The sequence below is a fragment of the Nicotiana tabacum genome, chromosome 14 (assembly GCF_000715075.1).
Source record: "Nicotiana tabacum cultivar K326 chromosome 14, ASM71507v2, whole genome shotgun sequence".
Lineage (NCBI taxonomy): Eukaryota > Viridiplantae > Streptophyta > Magnoliopsida > Solanales > Solanaceae > Nicotiana > Nicotiana tabacum.
In genome coordinates, this window is record NC_134093.1 from 34,096,585 (window position 1) to 34,117,441 (window position 20,857).

Here is a 20,857-nt window from a genome sequence, read left to right on the forward strand (position 1 = left end):
AAACAAACATTAAGGTTCTATGCAAATTTCTTTTGAAAAAAATTAATGACTAAACTTTTTTTGAAAAATTAATTAACCATACTCTACAATTAACGTACAGAAGGCAATGAATCAACATGACGCTTTATCAAGCAAAAAATAGCGAAACAAGATGCAAATCACTCAAAAATTGTAGCCAAAAGAAACATAATGCGAATCAGTAATGAAAAAAAAGAAGCAAAGGGAACAACCTTAATTGTCTTTTATTTCTGTAACTCAATTTGTACCGAAGGTCTCACATTTGAACAAAAACTCGGAGCAAAACTGTCTAAACTCAAAACCAACGTGCAGAGAAATTGATTCCAACGAATAGAGGCAGGGAACCAAACGTCGACCTCAAACAGGACCTCGCCGGCGACCTTGAAACCTGTCGGAAAACTCGAATCTCGACGGCAACGAAAACTAGAAGAAAGAAACTATTTATAACGGGGTTTGGTGGTTATTTGAAGCTGATTTCGGGTCAGTTTTGGCTGTTTTTCGTGGCTGGATTTTGAGGTCATTTTTACTGATTTTGGCTTAGTTTTGACGTGTTTGTTGGGCTGGAGATGAAGCTGGATTCTGGCTACGTTTTCAGCCGCCTTTGGAGTGATTTGGAGCTATTTTTGGCTACTTTAGAGGTGTTTTGGAGCTGGAATTCTGCTGAGTTTTGGAAGTTGTTTTTGGGGTGGTTGTCGGCTGGTTGAAGGTGGCAGTAGGGAGATGAAGGTGAGCGGACGCTAGGGTTCTTGGATTTTTAAGAGGGGGTCTGTTCTCGAGAGGATGGAGAGGCGGCTAAGCTTTTTGTGAGTGGGGAACAAGCATGGGGGACAAGGAAAAGTGGAGAGGGGACAAAGTGAGGGGGGACAAGCATGAGGGCAAGCATGGGGGACAAGAAAAAGTGGAGTGGGGATAAAGCGTGGGGCACAAAGAGTGGGGAGACGCGTAGGAAGATGGGAGCGGAAAATATTCAAGTACGGTAAAAAATTAGGTGCTCATAATCTTTTGCCTATTCTCAAAAATGAAAGGTTCGAAAATATTAAACTTATATTTGTGTGAATTTGCCCACTTTATCGATTCTCTTATATATTAATTACTTCCACATCGGATTAGGTGTATGAAGGCCGATTGAGAAATCCTATGAAAGCATTATTACCCATGAGCAATGTTTCAAGTGTGTTATTCTTTCGTAACAAATTTGGAAAACTTCCATTATTTTTCCCCTAAAAGAATAATGATTCTCAATTTAACAGTAAATAAAGCTAGGTTGTGTTTGAAGCACGTAAATACAATTCAATATAAAAAAGTAATTCAATTAAAATTTTGGAATTCAAGAACGCCTTTTAGTTTCTCCAACCCCAATATTATTATCATTATTTATCGATACTAATTTTATGCACGTGCAACTTATGTGCATAGAAAAAAAAAAATACACTCACCGAGCATGTATATTTCATATTAATTAATATCAAAAAAGATAAAGTAATTAAAAAATGTATGCACTCACATTCCACCTTCAATTATTTGAAATGCATAATTTTGATTCCTTTGTTGGTGAAATTTCACAGATTATACAAGTTATTAACTTTTTAAACAATTTTATTATCCATGTGTTATGTCAAAATTGTATTGTTATTTTGTATTTAAAAATAATATTATTCTAAAAATAATCTAAGTATAACATATTTCATAATCTAAATATATAAAATGCTTAGTGAATATTTCATGGATTAAAATCAAAATTTATTAATAACTGAGGATCAAAAGTATAATTAAATTACACAAAACATTTTGTAGTGTATATTAAAAGTAATTTAAAATGTTCTACGATCACGCAAAATTATATATTCAAAACGGCAAAGGGCCAAATATACCCCTCTACTTTCGAAAATGGTCTAAGAATACCCCTCGTTATACTATTGGGTTATCTATACCCCTGCAATCATACTTTGGGTTCAAATATACCCCTCATTTAAACGGAGGGACACGTGTCATCGTCCTGTTGGTCAATTCTAAATATCTTTTAATTAATTAAAAAGACTCATTAATCATACCCGAAAAGCAATTTTTTAAAGCAATTTTTTTTTGTAAAAACTGAAAAAAACTGAAATTATTTTTACTAAAAAATGAAAAAAAATAAAAATATTTTTTTTCCAGTTTTTACAAAAAAAATGCTTTAGAAAAAACTGAAAAATATTTTCTAAAACAATGTTTTTGAAAAAACTGAAAACAGTTGAAAATTAATTTTCTAAAGCAATTTTTTTTGTAAAAACTGATATTTTTTTTACTAAAAACTGAAAAAATGAAAATATTTTTTTCTAGTTTTTACAAAAAAATTGCTTTAAAAAAAGCTGAAAAATATTTTTTAAAATAATATTTTTGTAAAAACTGAAAAAAAAACTAAAAAGCAAATTTCTAAAGCAGTGTTTTTATAAAAATTGAAAAAACAATTTTTTTTTTCAGTTTTTAGTTAAAAATATTTCAGTTTTTTTCAGTTTTTAATTGCTTTAGAAAATTACTTTTCAGTTTTTACAAAAATATTATTTTAGAAAATATTTTTCAGTTTTTTTAAAGCAGTTTTTTATAAAAATTGGAATTTTTTTTTTAGTTTTTAGTAAAAATATTTTTTTTTAGTTTTTTCAGTTTTTATAAAAAAAAAGTATTTTTCGGGTATGGATAATGAGTCTTTTTTCGGGTATGGAAAAAAAATATTTTCATTTTTTCAGTTTTTAGTAAAAAAAATATCAGTTTTTACAAAAAAAATTGCTTTAGAAAATTAATTTTCAACTGTTTTCAGTTTTTTCAAAAACATTGTTTTAGAAAATATTTTTCAGTTTTTTCTAAAGCATTTTTTTTGTAAAAACTGGAAAAAAAATATTTTTATTTTTTTTCAATTTTTAGTAAAAATAATTTCAGTTTTTTTTAGTTTTTACAAAAAAAATTGCTTTAAAAAATTGCTTTTCGGGTATGATTAATGAGTCTTTTTAATTAATTAGAAGATATTTAGAATTGACTAACAGGATTATGACACGTGTCTCTCTATTTAAATAAGGAGTATATTTGAATCTTTAAATAAGGAGTATATTTGAATCCAAAGTATGACTGCAGGGATATAAATAACCTAATAGTATAACGAGTGGTGTTATTAGACCATTTTTGACGGCAGAACGCTATATTTGGCCCTTTGCATGCCATTGGGCGGAAATTAATTGCTCTGTCAAGGGCATAATTGGAAATGATTAAACCTTTCTTAGCCCCTGAACTTAGGTAAAATAACAAAAAGACCAACAAAAACATGCTGTAATTAGGCCAACTCTAAGGACCCTTTGAATTTTGATACTCTTCCCGTACTGTTCATTGTTCATCTTCCATATACAAATTTTCAGTCCCTTTGCCACTTCTCTATTTTGCATTCTCTTCTTTTCGCCAAACAATTCATCAACTCCACGTTAAACCCAATGTAAGCTTCTTCATACACTCTATGCTTCTTTTAAAAAAAAAAAAAAAAATTAAAAAGCCATTTCTTGTTTGTTTACATGTAAAAGTGATTTTTTGTCTTTTCTTTGTGGGTTTTTTTTTTTGTTTTTGATCGACAGTTTGGGGTTTTTATTTTTGCATGAAGGTTTGTTTTTCTGGGTGAAAGTATAGTTTCTGTGCAAGTTAAGTTTTATTTTAGTTGTAATTTTGGTGAGAATGACTTATTTTTACTTGCTCTGTTTAGAATGTTTCTTGTATTTGGTTTAAGTACATTGTGAAAATGTTAATTATAGCGTTGCATGTTTAATGGGAAGCACTAAAAATGGCGTCTTTGTCTAATGCTTTTAGTTTCTGAAAACACCCACTTTGTTTGTTTGCTATGATAGGAGAAAGATTGATTTTTTTGGCTATTTAATCATTTTCTATGAAAGTTGTGATCTTGTTGATATATGAATAGTGATATTCTTTCACAGTAGTGCTGGATTACTGGGTATGAAATACATGCGAGTAAAGTTGTCCATGCTTCCATTTTAGTTTTTAATTTAGTTTGTTGTCAGTCCATTATAGGAACCTTTTCAGTTTGGTTGGAGATTTGTATGTTGTCATAGTAGAACTGATAGATTTAGAGAACCTCTAGTTTCAAACTTCTATGATGGGGGTTGGGGTTGGGGGTGGGTAAAGGGACAGAGGTGGAGGCGGAGCCAGGATTTGTACTTTATGGATTTTAAATTCTAGGATAACGATATTAGGTGTTAGTAACTAGGCTCTGAATTTAATTTTTGTGTATATTCAGTACGATTTCTTAATACAATTAAGGGTTTGGACTGAAGTTACAGGACTTGGCCGAATCTGTATGTAACCTTCCAGCTCCTCCACTGGGTGGGGGTGGAGATAGCTAATGCACGGGAGGAGATAGATATATTCTTGAGAACCCACAATTTTTTTTCTTTTTGATGACTGAGAAATCTTTTGGCTTACCTTTTACCCTTCTCCACTAAACTATCAAGCTTGTTTCAATACCAAGTTTTCAACCAGTGAATTGTACCTAGTAGATATCTCGCGCTGTACTATCTTTGCGGATGAACCAAAGTCACGGGCAGAGAACCCATAATTTGTCTTCAAAGGCAATTTATTGGGTAGGAAGATGATATGGGCTCAAATAGAGCACAATGGATGCAAGAGTATTCATATAATGGACCCCAACTAGTTTAGGATTTTAGATTTTAGTTGTTGTTGGTGTAACTTCCTTCCAAATTGAATTTGAAGTCCAAGATGTGGGTCATTTAACATTAAACGAGGAACATTTGTGGTGAGCGAGTTGTCTTCTACTTATTATTTTTTTCAAAAGTAGTAAAGAGAATATGTTCTTTAAAGCGAGATAAAGGTGGGACCCAAGTAACTTTTGGTTTAGTATAATAGCAGTATGTGGTAGAAGTCTGTTAGCACATAATATGGAAAAAAACTAAGAAGAAACTTGGACGTTCGTTTTGAGACTGAGAGTATAGAAGTAAATTGCTTTTATAATTTTATAGCAAGACTTCAATCATAAACTTCCCTTTGGCTCAGGTTTCAACTCCCTCTTTCCTATATACAGCCGGTAAAATGATACTATATTCAAATAATTACAAGATAATATGTGGATGAGCTTGATGAAATACTTCCAGCAAAATAAAAGCTGGTTAATACTTGATATACATCCTGCATCTATTGTTATGATAATGATGCATACGTGCATACATATGGATGTATGTGTATACACGCACATACTTGCGTGTGTGTATTTATGTAGTTCAAATGAGCTTTATGCATACTCTTTTTACAGTGAAAAGCAATTTTAGGTTTGATGTAATCTCTTTTTACGGTGAAGAGCAATTTTAGGTTTGTTAAGTGTTTAAGTTGAGTATCAAAGATTGAAAAGTTTGTTGTCACAAATTGGAAATATAGAGAATCTATTTCAGACATTGCAACTGTTCAAATTAGCAGTTCTTTGAATCATAAGCATAGGCTTTGTTGTAGTGAAGGGAACTCTTGATAGAATTCAGGTTAACAGAGAAATCTAAGCAATTGGTATTGTGGAAAGCATGGAAAGAGAATGAGCATCTGCTTTAGTGCAGCAAAATTTTGGTTGTGAAAATCATTAACAGGTTAATATGTGTGAAAAGATAAATGAATAGAATGAAGCTTTCAGATTAGATGTAAGTGTATAGTAATTTAAAGCATATTCTTGGCTAACCCAACCATTTTTAGTGCTGAGTCACCTCGTTTAATTTTCCTCTTTGGCAGATAACTAGAAATGAATTGCTCTTTCTATTGAGCAGGAGAATTTTTTTTGGTGATAAGTATGGTAGATTATCTTCTCTTTTTTTTTTGTATTCCAATCATAATTAGTTTGTTGGATAATCTGATTGAGAAAGCACATCTTTAGAAGCTTGGTTCTAATTGTTGTATTGGTGTATGTTCTTTAACTTGACTTTGAATTTTATGGGCTAAAAGAGGATTATTCACAGAGCGCATTGAATTAAGTCAGAATTAATCTTTTGTAAAATGGGTAGAAAGAAAGTGATAAAGGATGTTAAACATTATTTCCCCACTGAAAGCCAGTATGGATCGTGGTACTGTTTAAATTGGCGAGGTATTTAGATGATCACTTTGGGGTTGAATTGTGTAGTCATTAGATGAAATTATACAGTAACTGATTTTGATATCTAACGCACCTCATGCTTGGCAACACATTTTCAATTCTTTCTTTTCCACTGGCAAATGTGAATCCTTTTCGATTTAAACTGCTTAGAGTGTTACCATTGCTTTTTCTCATTAAAATTGTAAAAATAGGAAACGTCTAGCTGCATGACCAGCATTTCTGAACAATTAATCCTTTTAGTTTTTTCTTTCTCAATTAAGCTGAGATTTGGCCAATATTTTTTCAGGTTACACGAACTTGAATAGCTGAACTGGATATTATAGTTTCTTAAACATTTGCTTCTATTGAATTCTACCTTCTGAAGCATAAGGTAGTAGAGGAGCGTCACTATCAAATTCTAGACCAGTGATGGACTGCACCAAAGAAGAGGCGATCAGGGCTAGAGGGATTGCCGAAAAGAAGATGGAAAATAGAGATTTCATTGGAGCTAAAAAGTTTGCATCTAAAGCCCAGGAGCTCTTTCCTAATCTGGAGAACATTGAGCAGATGGTTTTGGTTTGTGACGTGTATTGCTCTGCGGAGAATAAAACTTTTGGAAACGAGAAAAACTGGTACGATATTCTTAAAGTGGAGCCAACGGCTGATGATTCTATTATCAGGAAGCAATACCGCAGGTTAGCTCTCTTGCTACATCCTGATAAGAACAAGTTCCCTGGTGCAGCTGATGCCTTTACACTGATTGGTGAAGCTCAAATGGTGCTTTTGGATCGACAAAAACGAATGTTGTATAACAGTAGACGCATTCCTTCAGGAAGATCTCAAGTACCAATGCAGCAAACAAGCTGCGGCCAGCCAGATATCAGGTCACATCCTTGGGTACAAAACAAGTTCAATGTCAAATCAGAATTCATGAATCAGCACGGCACTCAATCAGGAGTTCCTAGAAGCCAACCAACTTTTTGGACTGTATGTCCATTCTGTTCTGTTAAGTATAAGTATTATAAGTCCATGCTGAATAAGCTTTTGTGGTGTCAAAACTGTAAAAAGTCCTACACAGGTCATGAAGTAAATGCTTCAGATGCAACACCCGGAACCAATAGGAGTCAGCCTGCTTCCAAGAAGAATGGTACAACAAACCAAGATCATGTTAAAGATAGCTCCCAGTACACTCGTATGAGCTCTGCAACCAAGAGAAGTTGTCAGAAGAAGGCTGCTGATGAATTTATACAGTCAGAGCTTCCCTCAGAGGTTGGTCAGGAGTCTAATAGCAACGAAAACTCAGAAAATGCATATGGAAAAATGAACGAGGGCTTATCAGGGGAATATAAAAGGAAAAACACAAAGAGAAAGAAGATATCAGCAGAATCTAGTGAAAATTGCGATTCATCAATGAGCATAGATTCTGAAGACGATATAAATATTGAAGAGTGTGATCATCCGCCTGGGCAGAACTCTCAATGTCTCAGTGAGCAGAACCGGCGAAGATCTACTCGGTCTAGACAGCGTGTCACTTACCGTGCGAATCTAAGTGGCGAAGAAGAAGAAGAAGACCCTTCGGTTCAGAATTTGTCTGAGGCAGCAACTCCCAATGGGGAAAATAAGAAATTAAAGGAAAGTTTTTTCTCTGAAGAGAGCTTGTCGAACACAGCGCAGGAAGTTGAGAATGCAAATGCAAGAGCAGGTGTACCTGAAAAAGGCTGTGGACAGACCTTTGATCTTCCCTCAGATCTAGGGCCTTCAAATATGAATGAGCCAGAAACGTTTGAATATCCAGACCCAGATTTTAGTGATTTTGAAAAGGATAGGGAGGAATCTTGCTTTAAGGTTGGACAAGTATGGGCTGTTTATGATACTCTGGATGCCATGCCGAGATTCTATGCAGTCATCAGGAAGATTTTCTCTCCTGCGTTTAAGTTGCACATTACTTGGTTAGAGCCCGATCCGTTGGATAAAAATGAAACCAAATGGCAATCTGACGGCTTTCCAGCTTCTTGTGGTATGTTCAAACTGGGAAACTCAGAATTCGCTGAAGATCATCCAATGTTCTCACATTTGGCCTGTGCAAAAAATGAAAGCAGCTGTTCCAATACGATGAAGATATTTCCACGGCAAGGTGAAACTTGGGCAATCTTTAAAGATTGGGATATGAAATGGTATTCTCCTATTGAGAGCAAGAAAAAGTACAATTACGAGTTTGTTGAGGTGCTGTCAGACTATGCTGATGATATTGGTGTTCATGTTGCATACTTGGGTAAAGTAAAAGGCTTCACTTGTCTTTTTCATCGAGCTGCAACAAAACTAGGGGAAAAGGGCCAGTTTCTAATTCCTGCAAAGGAGATATTTAGATTCTCTCATAGAGTTCCTTCATTTAAGATGACAGGCATGGAGAGGAATGATGTTCCTGAAGGATCCTTCGAACTAGACCCTGCTTCTTTACCCATTGACCAACTAGGCATTTCTGTGTCTGCAGATCTTGACGTCGAGCATGGGAATGCATACAATGATGTCTCTTGTCCTAGATCTCCAGCAAAGAGGGTGAGACGAGAGGCACCTTCTTTGCCAAAATCAAACGCATGGTTTGAAGACTATCCGTTTTCTGCAATGAATTCAGAACCGATGGCAAAGTCTGATAAAGATATATCACCTCTAGACAGAATGGAACGATGGGATGATAAGCCACAGGGCGTTTTATCTCCTGCAGATGGGGTGGAAGTGAAGCTAACATCCGAAGGAGATACATCTCCTGTTGATCTGAAGGGGAAGTCTGAAGGAAATGCACATCCTGCTGATAGACGATCCAGAATTAACTTAGGAAATAATATATCCTTAGATCAAAGAGAGACAGCTAACTGTATGATGTACAGTCGCATGGATTCGGTAAATTCTGCAGAAAACTGTGTAGCATCAGTAGCTAATGAGGTTCCTGAACCCGAATTCTACAACTTTGATGCTGAGAGATCACTGGAGAAGTTTCAAGTTGGTCAATTTTGGGCAATTTACGGTGATGAAGACGCCATGCCGAGGTACTATGGCCAGATAAAGAAGATAGATCCTTTCCCTAATTTTACCTTGCACGTGGCTTGGCTTTATGCCTGTCCACCACCTAAAGGTATAATACAGTGGCGTGATAAAACAATGCCAATTGGTTGTGGAATGTTTAAGTTTAAAAACAGAAAGCTGAACACATATACGGAAACCAATGCTTTTTCGCATCAAGTAGGACCACAACCTATGGAGAAGAAGGGTGCCTACAAGATCTTCCCCAGAACAGGTGAAGTTTGGGCAGTTTATAAAAACTGGAGTGCTCAGCTGAAATGTGACAAACTGGAAGATTGTGAGTATGAAATTGTTGATGTTGTGGATGTTACTGATAAGTACATATCCGTAAAGTTCTTAATACGGGTAAACGGTTTCAAGTCTGTCTACAAGCCTCAAGTGAAAGAAGAGGCAAATGTAACTGTGAAAATATCTCTACCCGAGCAACTCAAGTTCTCTCATCAAATTCCTGCTTTTCGCCTGACAGAAGAGAGAGGTGGCATCGTGCGAGGTTTCTGGGAGCTCGATCCAGCAGCAATGCCTGTTTATTTACTTTGTACAGACTGAACAGAGGCGACGTGAAGCAGCATTTAGCTTCTCTTTATTTATCCTATCCCAAAATGTGAAGATATTTGTACAGGATGGTCATGCCTATTAACTTATCTTTTCTTAGTTTATATCCTAGCCCCAAATATGAAGGTTTTTGCACAGGAGTTAGTTTATCTCTGGATACATTTGCTGAAATGCTCCCCAGGCTATGCCTTTGAACTTAGTTTAATAGTCTTTGTTTGAACTGATATGCAGCTTTTGTGAGCAGCTAAATTATGAGTAATGGGTGCTCATTGCCTTGTTACCAGTTGAATGTTATGTTTAAGTCCTGAATTTTAGCTCCTCTGGTTTCTTACTTCACAGTTCAGTATTACATTGCTAATATTAGATGTGAAACAGTGAAAGGTAATCATGTTTTCTTTATTGTTCCAAGCCAAGGTATACTACATTTTTAGTATAGGTACTTGAGTTAACTATAAAAAGATACTTTTTTCCAGGATCTTTTTCATTCCCAAACCCGAGCTCTGGTTAAGAGTAGAGGGATACTATCCATTTCACAATAACCGTTGGTGGTACATAAATGATATATTACTATGCACTCTCTTCTCTCTGCTAATGCCTCTTCATATCTCTTTTTCCCGTTTAACTTATTGTTGATGTTGGTGACAGTGCCGAGAATCTTGAGCAATTTCACAATCATGTGGTCCAAGTTCCATCATATGATAGCAAAATTTATCAGAACTGAGAAGACTGAGGCTAAAGGGGAGTTATGTTTGATGACGACGATGAGGTTGTTGTTATTGAGACAATTTCTGCTTGTTTTCTTTCCTCAATTAAGTCAAACTCTCCTTGAGCTATGAACAACGAGAGGCAGCAATTGCAGGGTTCTTTTCATGGGGTTGTTTCAGAAACCAAAACACATGAAGAATGCCACAGATTAGCCAAATTCACACCCTTTATTATAAGGCTAATGAGGAAGTATTTGAAGATTGATGTTCAGTTTGAATATGACTAGATTTTTAGCAACTGTACCCTGCCTTGGAACTTACATTTTTGTCAATAGCTTAAGGAGGTACACTATCTTTGTGGTGACTGTTTCTGTTATTACATGGTTACCGTAGGGGTGTTAATGGTTTGGTTCGGCCGATTATTTTATAAAATTAGTATCATATCAATTTTTTGGTTATTTTATTATGTATAATCAAAATTAGACTTTTCGAAACCGTCCCAATTATGTTGGTTTCTATTTGGTATCGGTATGGTTCGGTTAATTTTCGTATTTTTGTAAATATCATGTAAAATTCACCAGTAGAAGTAGAATGCAATAACATATGTTCTTTTATAGGACGTAACAAAACTCTCTAGACATTTTTACTGTTTAAAAGGTGAATAAAAAATGAAAGATGACTAGAGTATAGACAAAGACAAAGAAAATATAAATCACACGAGTGAAAAGATATTAACCAAGCTATGACTCAAGAATAAAGTTTATAGAAGGTTAAATATTCAAAAAGATAAATCTAAATTATATGAAAGGAAATATATCCAATACATTGTAGTTTGCTACTGATAATCGCTAGAATATTTTGTGTCTTGTTAAGATACTTGAAATAACTTAGTTTAAGTAGAAGTAGCATAATAGGTTTTAGGAATTTATATTTTGAGTTTAATTACTTGTTGGCTTGTAACAATTTTCATAATTCCAAGGCCCAAAGAAAACTTTAATGCATTTTTTTAAAACTTACTATATAAATATATTTTCCACATGTAAAATTTATTCGGTAAGGTTCGGTATTTTTTCGGTTTATTTTTATAAAATAAAAAACCTACCTTAACTATCGAGACGGTTATAGATTTATATAAAAACCTACGATTTTTTTAAAAGAAATCTAAAAATCGATTCGATCAGTTTAATCGGTTTTCGAATATTCACTGACACCCCTAGCTACCATACTATTCCTTTTTTAGTTAAAACTGTGTTTCAACATTGTAAGTTAGTGCTTTGCAGCACTCACTTCCTTGCGCAAAAAAAAAAAAAAGAAAAAGAAAAAAAAAGAGGAGAAAATATGGTGAAAATAGCAAAAACAATTATTCAACCTTTTTCATTTATAACATATTTCCATGCTGGTTAACAATTTTCTTGTAGTTTATTATCTTAATTATGATCACTCTATTGGGTACATTTTGTAACATAATTTTCTTGTATACATGACAATTGCTTAAGATCACATAGAAAATGATACAAGGGAGTGCGACAAAGAAAAAGAAGAATAAAAGTTAATTGAAGAAATGATCAAACAACCAACAATCGGAGAGTAGCATGACGAATATCATTAGAAAAGTCAATTAGCTTATCGTTATCCAATCAAAGTCTAACACAAGCTTGCTTAGAAGTATTTCAATAAAAGATAACAAAAGTTGATGATTAAATAAGAAAAATAATTGGGCTTTAGAACAAACTGGGCATTTGGTCTAGTGGTATGATTCACGCTTTGGGTGCGAGAGGTCCCGAGTTAGATTCTCGGAATTCCCCCTTTTTCTCAACACTTAATTGTTTTTTTGCTCAATTTCAACACTAGCTTAATACGACGCTGTTTCAATGCTTTTAACTGCCTAGTTTCTGTGCAGATTCTTGGACACTTGCTTATTAAAGTCTAGATGTACAACTAATTATTTTTCAACACTAGCATATACATGTTTACCTGTTTTGTAACTTCTACAAGCAAATCCAACCTATTTTACCTTTCTTTGTTGGCCGTGAAACAAGCCTTTGTTTTCATTTTTGTAAGAGAAATATAGTGATGTTTTTCAAAAATAGCCATATTTACATACGGTAATTGAAAACTAGCCACAGTTTCAAAAGTAATCGAAATTTAACCACTATTTATATAAAGATAAATCTGAACGAAAACACTGTTCAAAATCCGAAAAATATTTCGGCATAATACTGGAGTTCGAATTTTTTACATGTTAACTTCCAGCATAATATACCGGAGTTCCAGCATAATATGCTGGAAGTTTATACACAAGTGCGCTAATCTCCAGTATATTATGCTGGAATTTTTTGTGTTACAGCAAAATAATGGCTATTTTTTAATGACTTTGCAAATGCTGACTATTTTTTAATTACCAGTTCAAAAACTAACTAGCCCGTGCTATTTTTATAGAATATAGTGATGTGTGCGTTGCTAACGGTAAATACAGGTAAGCCATAAATATCATGGCCTTAAGATAGTTGGAATGCATGTAATGCAAAAAAAAAAAAAAAAAAAATTACTACAGCAAGAGTATTAAAATAATTTTTTTTCTTTTAAACAACATAAACTATTTGAGAAGCATTTTAAAATAGTCTTATGTCTCATTTTTTATGATAGAAATAATATTTGAGAAGCATTTAAAAATATTTTGAATAACAACTACTACTCAAAATATTATACTTGTATAATTTTATTAAAAACCTAACAAATTGATGTCAGATACTATATAAAATTTTGAACCAATTTTTTTTCCAAGGGAGGAGTTTTTGTTAAAGAAAAATTAAAGTAGCTTAAACATTTTAATGTAACATTTTCAGAAATCATTTTTATTCCAAAGAACAAAGAGGGTTAAAGGTACAAATTGAAAATAAAGGAAAAGGAAAAGTAAATTAATAAAAGTACTCAGTTACCAAAGGCCATGGTAGTGTGTAGCAGTAGAAACTCAGGAGAATATAAAAAGGCAGAAATTTCCCTCCAAATTAAGAAATTTTCCCACTTCTCCCTATTTTCCCTCCTTTAATCTCTAACCCTATACTTGCCCGCAACCCCCATCACTACACCCAAATCTCTCCGGCGGATTTCTCCGACGCTTCCGATTCAATACGATTTGATGCAGTTAGTATTTTATTTTTGTGTACTTTTTTCAGTTTTTTTCTAAATTTATTTATTCAATTGCGATACTGTGCTCTAAAGGCATAATCTTTGGCTTGGTGTCAATTAATATTATCACTATTATTGTGATTATGATTTTTTAATTATCTTTTGGTATGGAATTGTAGATGAATTAAAATGGTAGACGGTGGAAGAAAGAATGCGAACATTCCTGACCCGAAAACGGGTATTGGCAATACACAGCCAGTGGACGCTCAAATTTCACCTGCATCATTCCCACTCCCAGGCAAGTTTATTTTATTTTTTTTCTAATTATTTTTGGGGTAAATTAGGGTATGTGGATTATTTGTAAATATTATTTAAAGTTTTAATTTTCTTGCCTGTTAAGGATAAAGAAAAAAATTGAATCTTTTATTAACAGAAGATATGTTACTGCATCAGTAATATTTGCTGTATTATAAAGTTAGTTGGAGTTGATTTTATAAGCAGACGGAAATTTGCTGTTACGAGGTTGTATTGGTTGGTCATGGTCAATTGTTAGTTAACTGCTAAAGAATAAAAGAGGACGCATGCTCAAGTTTGGATTTATAATCAAATAAGTGTGTGATACGGTTTACTCTGTTAAGTTTTCTGTTAGCACTATGTATATTGATACCATTGTTTAGAGAGGGAACTCTTCAAGCAAGACTACTGTTCCCTTTGTCCCACCTTATGTGATGCAGTTACAAATTACACTTCGGAGAGTCAACAAAGTTTTTCTTTGACCGCAATGCCCTTTTTAATGTGTTATATTTTAATTATTGTGACTTATAGTACTTTATGTAGTTTCTAAATATGTTAATTTTGTTTCAAAAAACTTGAAGATCCTATGTTCGAATTCACACCGAAAATTAGATAGTTTGACCCTCGTACTCCGAATCGCATCACATTGACGGAGGGAGTACTACTTTTTTTCTTTAGGATGAGAAGAGGGGGGGGGGGGGTTCAGAAGATTAAAATAAAAATGCAAAGTTAGTCAAATATGTGGGATATACTTTTTTTTTCTCTAAGATTTGGAACTCTAATTTGAAATTGCTTTTTTCCCTGACGATACAATTTGGTTTATATTTAAAGGCGAGGATCCTTAGTTGTACCGTAACCAAAGTATGGTTCCTGCTGATGACCGTCTTTTCTTCAATGATGCCTTTGAGACCCAAATAGTAAATCTTTGTGGTGAAAACCAGTTTTTGGATTTCGGTGGTGAAATGCAAGTGGTGGATTTCGGCGGTGAAACACAAGTTGTGGATTTCGGCGGTGAAACACAAGTGGTGGATTTTGGTGGTGAAACTCAACGGGTGGATTTTGGTGGTGAAACCCAAGTGGTTGAAGATCATGATGGTCTACAAAATGAACGCATCCGAACTTCTGAAAAGTGCAACGTCGAAGTTGCCGTAGATAGTGAAGGAAGTGATAGAACTGAGGTCTTATGTGATACTCAAGAGTTATCAGATGATTATTCAATGGAACACAGCTTCAGTTCTATTGATCGGGTGAAGTTTACTAAAAGCCGCAATTCCAACAAAGGTGATAGGAGTTCGATTTCACAATCAGATGTTCTAAGCAATGACAAGCATCATTCAGGTAAATTGGTTTCGCTATCATGAGATAATTCATTTTAATCGAGTTCTAACACTATACATGTTTGGCCTAAATTTATCATTTTACTATCTCTTTTCTTTCATTTTGATTATGCAGGTTCTGCATGGAACTATAACTGAGCAAAAAGTTCCCTTTCTTAATCCATACCTTAAATTTGCAATTAATTGAAATGTTCTTCTACGAGTGTAAAGTTGGACAAAACATTTTTCATCATCCAGTTTTTAAAATTCACTATAAATAGGCCTCCTCACTTAACTGGATCTGTATATTCTTTGCCAGTTCGTCAACTATCATGTATTTTGATATCACTGTTAGTATGTAATTGCTGACTTTGGTTCTGAACTCTCGGTGTCTACAGTTGGTCATTTCTGCTGTATCCAGGAAAAGTTTTGCTATTGAAAGAGAGGCTTGGTCTTCGCTTTCTCTGTTTTATAATAGAATCTAGATTTCTCTTCTCTTATTCAGTACATGAAGGTATTTAATATACACTTATCTGCTGGTACTTTTAGGTGGTTGATGAATTCCTTTTATGTTTTCCACTTTTATATTCTAGCCATATTCGTTGTCAGACAGAATGCCTTTGAAGATTTGATAACAAAGCTGCTTCAGAATTTTGGAGGTCTGACATTCATGTATTTTTTTCAGGATCTCTGCAACTAGGGTTTACTTCAATCCGTGCTACATCTGTCAGGGCTTCTGGTTTGGCTGCTTATGACATGAGCCATAAAGGGACAAAAGGAAGTACATGGTCTATTAAAAATGACAATCCTCTGGAGCAGGAAAGTGCAGGCCAAAATGGGACATCTATGGTTGGACCTCAATCTGAAGTCAGGAAGGAGCTTAACCCGAATGCTTGTGAGGAGTATGACGAACAAATGAATGATGTAGGTAATGGAAACCGGTGCAAAGTTGGTAGTTCAGCTGTGAGGAAACTTTTCAGAGATGAGATACTTGTTGAAATTAAAGGGTCAGAACATGGCAACAATGATGCTGAGAAGACAGTGGACTTGCCTCAATTTGCCTACAAAGATGGATTGGCAGGTTTAAGTTATGTAGATTCTCAAGAACCTGGAGAGGAGTCTCAGGCCAATGCACTAGATGTTGTTGACTAGTTTCTTAAGCTCAATCCTTTAGATTTTGATCAACATATTGACTTTGGGAAGTCCTCCATTGGAAAATCGAAATTTGTCTCTGCTGCAAAAGGGACAAAAAGTTTGGCTCGGAGAGCAGCTGAAATTGCAGATGCAGAGGGTGAGATTTTTGATTGGGATGACAATCGTGAAGATGAAGGAGGTGGAGAGTTTTTCCAGAAGAAAAAGGAACTTCTTGTTGGCAGGAGTCCTACTACTGAACCTCCGAAGCGTAGTTCACTTGACCCCCCCTTAAGACGGGGAGTTAAAGGTAGTGGAGAAAAGGAAAAGCACCCGTTGAGCGGCAAAAAGTTGAAGGGTTCCCCCCGTTCTGATTCAAGGTTATTGTCAAGTAAAAGTAGAGTGAAAAGTGAGCTGTCAAAGTCCAGATCTAGAAAGAACTTTGTTAAGAAGCTGGATGAACAACTCAATTCTGGGGCTGGTGATGGAATGATAGACGATGGTAATGGAGACGATGTTCCTGACATGCTAAATGTTGGTTTAGATACTCAAATGGCTGCTGAAGCTATGCAAACATTATGCTTTGGAGCTCCTGCTCTGGAAAATGATAGTAGCAGTGAGAAGAAAGGAGACAAGTCATTGACAGATGGTTCTTGCAAAGATCGAATTGATGATGAGAGTCTGTCAAAGCAAAGGTCCTCCAAGAAAAAAGCACGATCTTCAATAATGTCCATGAGCACAATGCAGAAGAATGCAAGATTAGTTGAAGAGAACCATCGAGAAAGAGTGAAACAACAGAAAGGTATCCAGAAGCAAGGCAATGAAGAACAAGGGACCGGATTAAAAATTATCAAGCTAAATATGACTAAACCCCATGCTTCAAGGGGAAGAGAAGAAGAGTTAAGACAGGAAGAAAGACCACCAAAAGCAAGTGCAGGTTCCATGTCTGTCAAGAATTGTCACTCCTTCACACCTGTAGCTCGTCGAACTGGGCAGCACCGTGTAGAGAGTCAACCAAAAAGACGTCTGTCTGCCGCTGCCACTTTTGATAGAAGCGGGACAGATGCTGATGTTTGTGAGACTTTGATGGATCAAGGTACACTCGCTACCAATCAAACTGCCAACCTAAGAAATATGGAATCAACGTGGGCCAACCTTTCTGCTGTAGACTATCCCAAAGGAAGAAGAAGTCACCGGAAGATGCCTACCATGGGGCAAGAGACCACTACTCAATCTAGTAGAAGGTCTAAAAGATTAAGAGGTGACCAGACAAGTACTTCAATTGATGTCAGCACAAAAAGGAGAAAGTATTCACCTGAGTGCACTCTCCCTGATATTGCTTCCTCAGAGAGGGGGTCTCAGAAGAAGCTCTTACAGGAAGGCATAGATAAAAGACATCTGGATGGTAACAGCACTAATGATGCTTTTGCTGATGGAAGTGCAAAAACAATTCTAGATAAGTCCATAAAAGATTCTAATAGGAAAACTAATGTAGAGATAACTAGATCTGTTGATGAAACACAGGGAACAGAATCTTCAACAGGAGAGCAGTGTAAAGCGTCAGCTGCAGCATGCACCACTCCCACCAATGCAAAAATCCAGAAGAATGCCGTGTCACCTATTTGTATGGGTGATGAGTATCATAAACAATCATGCAGGAAGAATATGTCAAGATCATCTCTTTTGAGAGAAATCACTTCCTTACATTCTACTGGAACACAAATTGGCTCCACCTTAAAAGATTCTAGGAAGAGGCGAGAAATGACTAATGTTCGAGTCTTGTTCAGTCAGCACCTGGATGCAGATATAATCAAACAGCAAAAGAAGGTAATTTCGCTATGATCTTTTCTTTGTTTGTGCAAAAATAGTATGTTTTAAACTGGAATCACCTTATCATCTCTTCTTGCAGATCTTAGCCCGGTTAGGAGCCTCAAGCGTATCCTCTATGTCCGATGCCACTCATTTTGTGGCTGATGAATTTGTTCGAACTAGAAACATGTTAGAAGCTATTGCTGTAAGGAAACCTGTGGTGACACATCTATGGCTTGAGAGTTGTGGACAAGCTAGCTGTCTTATTGATGAGAAAAATTATATCTTGAGAGATGCAAGAAAGGAAAAACAGTTCGGCTTCAGCATGCCAGTTTCATTTGCACGAGCATGCCAACATCCCCTTTTACAGGTAAAGATGCTGCCTTGGATGACTATTAGATCAGCAGCTGTGCTTTTCCTTTTCTCATAGTAATTTTTTTCAGGGATATAAAGTTTTTACCACTCCAAATACAAAGCCTGGTAAAGATATTGGCAAGTTTGGTGAAGGCAGTTCATGGTTTGGTGTTTACTCTACTCTTTACCCCTTTTCTATTTCACTTTAAAATTCAACCATTCTGGATAAGATATTCATATGGTCTATCCACTCACCTGAATCATCTTCGATGCCACAATGGTACCGTACTAAGTTCTGCTTTGAAAATAAAAGTGTTGTGTCAAGTCCAAAGCTAGCAGATTCAAAATGTTCAGTCTATCTTCTCATATATTGGTGCTTCTGTGAATACCTGTGACAAAATCAGTCTTTCATTAGTATGGTCAGGAGGATATGGTAGAGTGTAGGATTCCTATCCGCTATAAATGCAACAGGATTAGTTATGAAAGATTAGAACCAGCCTTATTAAATATGTTGGAATATCATATATTTGAGTGTGTGCTCAAGATGATGTCCATGGTAACATAGGTGATAAGTGGTGACATGTTAAAGATCATTAGTTTGACTTTTTTGAATATTAAGATCTTCATTAGTTTTGACTTTGATCTGTAAATAGGATGGCCAGCATTTCCTTAATGCTGATGAATACACTGTTACCATTTTCAGAAAAAAAAAAAGATCATTAGTTTGACTTACGGTAGCTGAAGCAAACATTTGTAACCAATTTTATGGAAGGTTTCTTTGATAGGGAAAACAAGTGGTATGGATTATAATCCACACTAAAGATGGACTGATTTGAATTCTTGAAACTTATACTCTATGGTTATGTGTAACAGTACATCAAATATTTTGGAATTCCTATAATTTGAAGTTAGTGTCTACTAGTGTTTCTAGTGTTTATCACTATCACATCCTCCATGCGAGAGTTCCATAATCAATCTGTATTTGTTCAGGCAGAATCCTCTCTCCGTAATTATAACTATTTTATTGACGGTTTGTTCGTGCTTGGTAACGCCTGTTCCAAATGTTTTTCAGGCAGTGGAGCGACTTGGTAGATCTGTTATGAAAGAGGAAGTTGTTCCTGACGATCTTCTAGTTTTATCTTGTGAAGAAGACTATGAAGTTTGCATCCCTTTTCTTGAGAAGGGTAGATTTCTTATTCTTTTGCCTTGTAAAAAGTTTTGTATTAATTTGAATAATCATGCAATCCCTCGTTACATCTACAGGATCAACAGTATATAGTTCGTAGCTCCTATTGAATGGGATAGTTACTCAGAGACTGGAGTTTGACAGGTGGTTTCTTAATTTCAACTGCGTTGATTATTTATGATACTTATGAGAAGTCCTGATGTTTGGGTGCGGGAATGTGCGGATGGTTCTCACTAAGATCTTAACATAAGATCAAAATGGGGTTCCTAAAATCTACTCTGATTTTTGTTGATAAGTAGTGCAACCAAAATATTGCAATATGTGATCCCATTTGGCTCCGAATTTTAGTTGCTGATATGAAGATGAATATCCTTCTGTAACCAGCCATATTTGTCCTGCAGGTACCGCCTCTTCACAGATTATATTAAGAGAACTCGTTCAACGGTATGGGTGAAGAAAAATAACAATCAACACCTAGCTGTTGCCAAATGCAAATAAGGCTTGAGGCTTAGTTGTCCTTTAAAAGAGTGGCGTATGCATTCCTTTAAGAGGCATATGTATCACAAGTGTAGGTATCTGTAAATTTAATTTGTTTTTAATGTATAGTGTTTCAGTCTTCTCTCATGCAATTTTGTGCTATATAATTTCTACCTCCGCGTTTATTTTTCAGAAAACTTGTCCTGTTGAATCTTGAACTGGCTTCAGATTCCAACTAATAATGGACATCCAAAAAAAGATAATTCTAGTTAGATGCCAGCAATTTTTCATCTACTGTGGTTCAAATGTCATATGGTCTTTTTTTCTTTTCATATGGTCAATTTCATGACAAGTATTACTAATGGAATTGGATGACTGGTTTGTTGCTTCAGATATGTCCAGTTTGCACCAATAAAGACCAGCATTACAAGCCATCTTTGACATAAGGTGTCAAATAGGTCAGGTGGGCTAATTCTGAAGATAAATGGAACCAACAAATAAGTTCAGTCATGATTCAATTAAAGTGTGAATCAAAATAGCTAGGTCAATTTGAATCAAACAATTTATTCCAAGTTGGGTGGGTTATTCTTCTGCGCACTAACCCTAGCTTAACATAATGAAACCCCAAATGAGAGTCCTTTTTTTGGCACTTAAAATGGCGAAAAATTACATGGTTTGCAGTACCTGGTAAATAACACCAGGCCTAAAATGGAAT

General features: G+C 35.3%; 3 protein-coding genes across 3 annotated transcripts; all 3 read left to right on the top strand.

Annotated features, from left to right (window-relative positions):
• The first annotated feature begins 3,339 nt into the window (after nt 1-3,339).
• Nucleotides 3,340-10,060, top strand: LOC107793780 (uncharacterized). The gene is made up of 2 exons (XM_016616248.2): nt 3,340-3,475; nt 6,420-10,060. The coding sequence occupies exon 2, from the start codon at nt 6,542-6,544 to the stop codon at nt 9,734-9,736; it is 3,195 nt and encodes a 1,064-aa protein (XP_016471734.2). The 5' UTR covers nt 3,340-3,475; nt 6,420-6,541; the 3' UTR covers nt 9,737-10,060.
• A 3,352-nt stretch (nt 10,061-13,412) lies between these two features.
• On the top strand, nt 13,413-16,337 carry LOC107793865 (uncharacterized). Its single transcript, XM_016616340.2, has 4 exons — nt 13,413-13,590; nt 13,755-13,873; nt 14,701-15,207; nt 15,871-16,337. Exons 3-4 carry the CDS (start codon nt 14,733-14,735, stop codon nt 16,335-16,337), a joined length of 942 nt encoding a protein of 313 aa, XP_016471826.1. The 5' UTR covers nt 13,413-13,590; nt 13,755-13,873; nt 14,701-14,732.
• Nucleotides 16,338-16,467: 130 nt separating this feature from the next.
• On the top strand, nt 16,468-20,414 carry LOC107793577 (uncharacterized). Its single transcript, XM_016615990.2, has 7 exons — nt 16,468-16,476; nt 16,536-18,143; nt 18,226-18,495; nt 18,569-18,642; nt 19,552-19,663; nt 19,743-19,809; nt 20,067-20,414. Exons 1-5 carry the CDS (start codon nt 16,468-16,470, stop codon nt 19,580-19,582), a joined length of 1,992 nt encoding a protein of 663 aa, XP_016471476.1. The 3' UTR covers nt 19,583-19,663; nt 19,743-19,809; nt 20,067-20,414.
• Nucleotides 20,415-20,857: the final 443 nt, after the last annotated feature.

Bases quoted from the DNA above. Each gene is read 5' to 3' on its own strand.
- LOC107793780 (XM_016616248.2), top strand. From the start codon at position 6,542: ATGGACTGCACCAAAGAAGAGGCGATCAGGGCTAGAGGGATTGCCGAA.
- LOC107793865 (XM_016616340.2), top strand. From the start codon at position 14,733: ATGGTTCCTGCTGATGACCGTCTTTTCTTCAATGATGCCTTTGAGACC. The intron at 15,208-15,870 runs GTAAATTGGTTT...TATTTTTTTCAG, and splicing joins CAATGACAAGCATCATTCAG to GATCTCTGCAACTAGGGTTT.
- LOC107793577 (XM_016615990.2), top strand. The intron at 18,144-18,225 runs GTAATTTCGCTA...CTCTTCTTGCAG, and splicing joins TAATCAAACAGCAAAAGAAG to ATCTTAGCCCGGTTAGGAGC. The intron at 18,643-19,551 runs GTTTGGTGTTTA...AATGTTTTTCAG, and splicing joins TTTGGTGAAGGCAGTTCATG to GCAGTGGAGCGACTTGGTAG.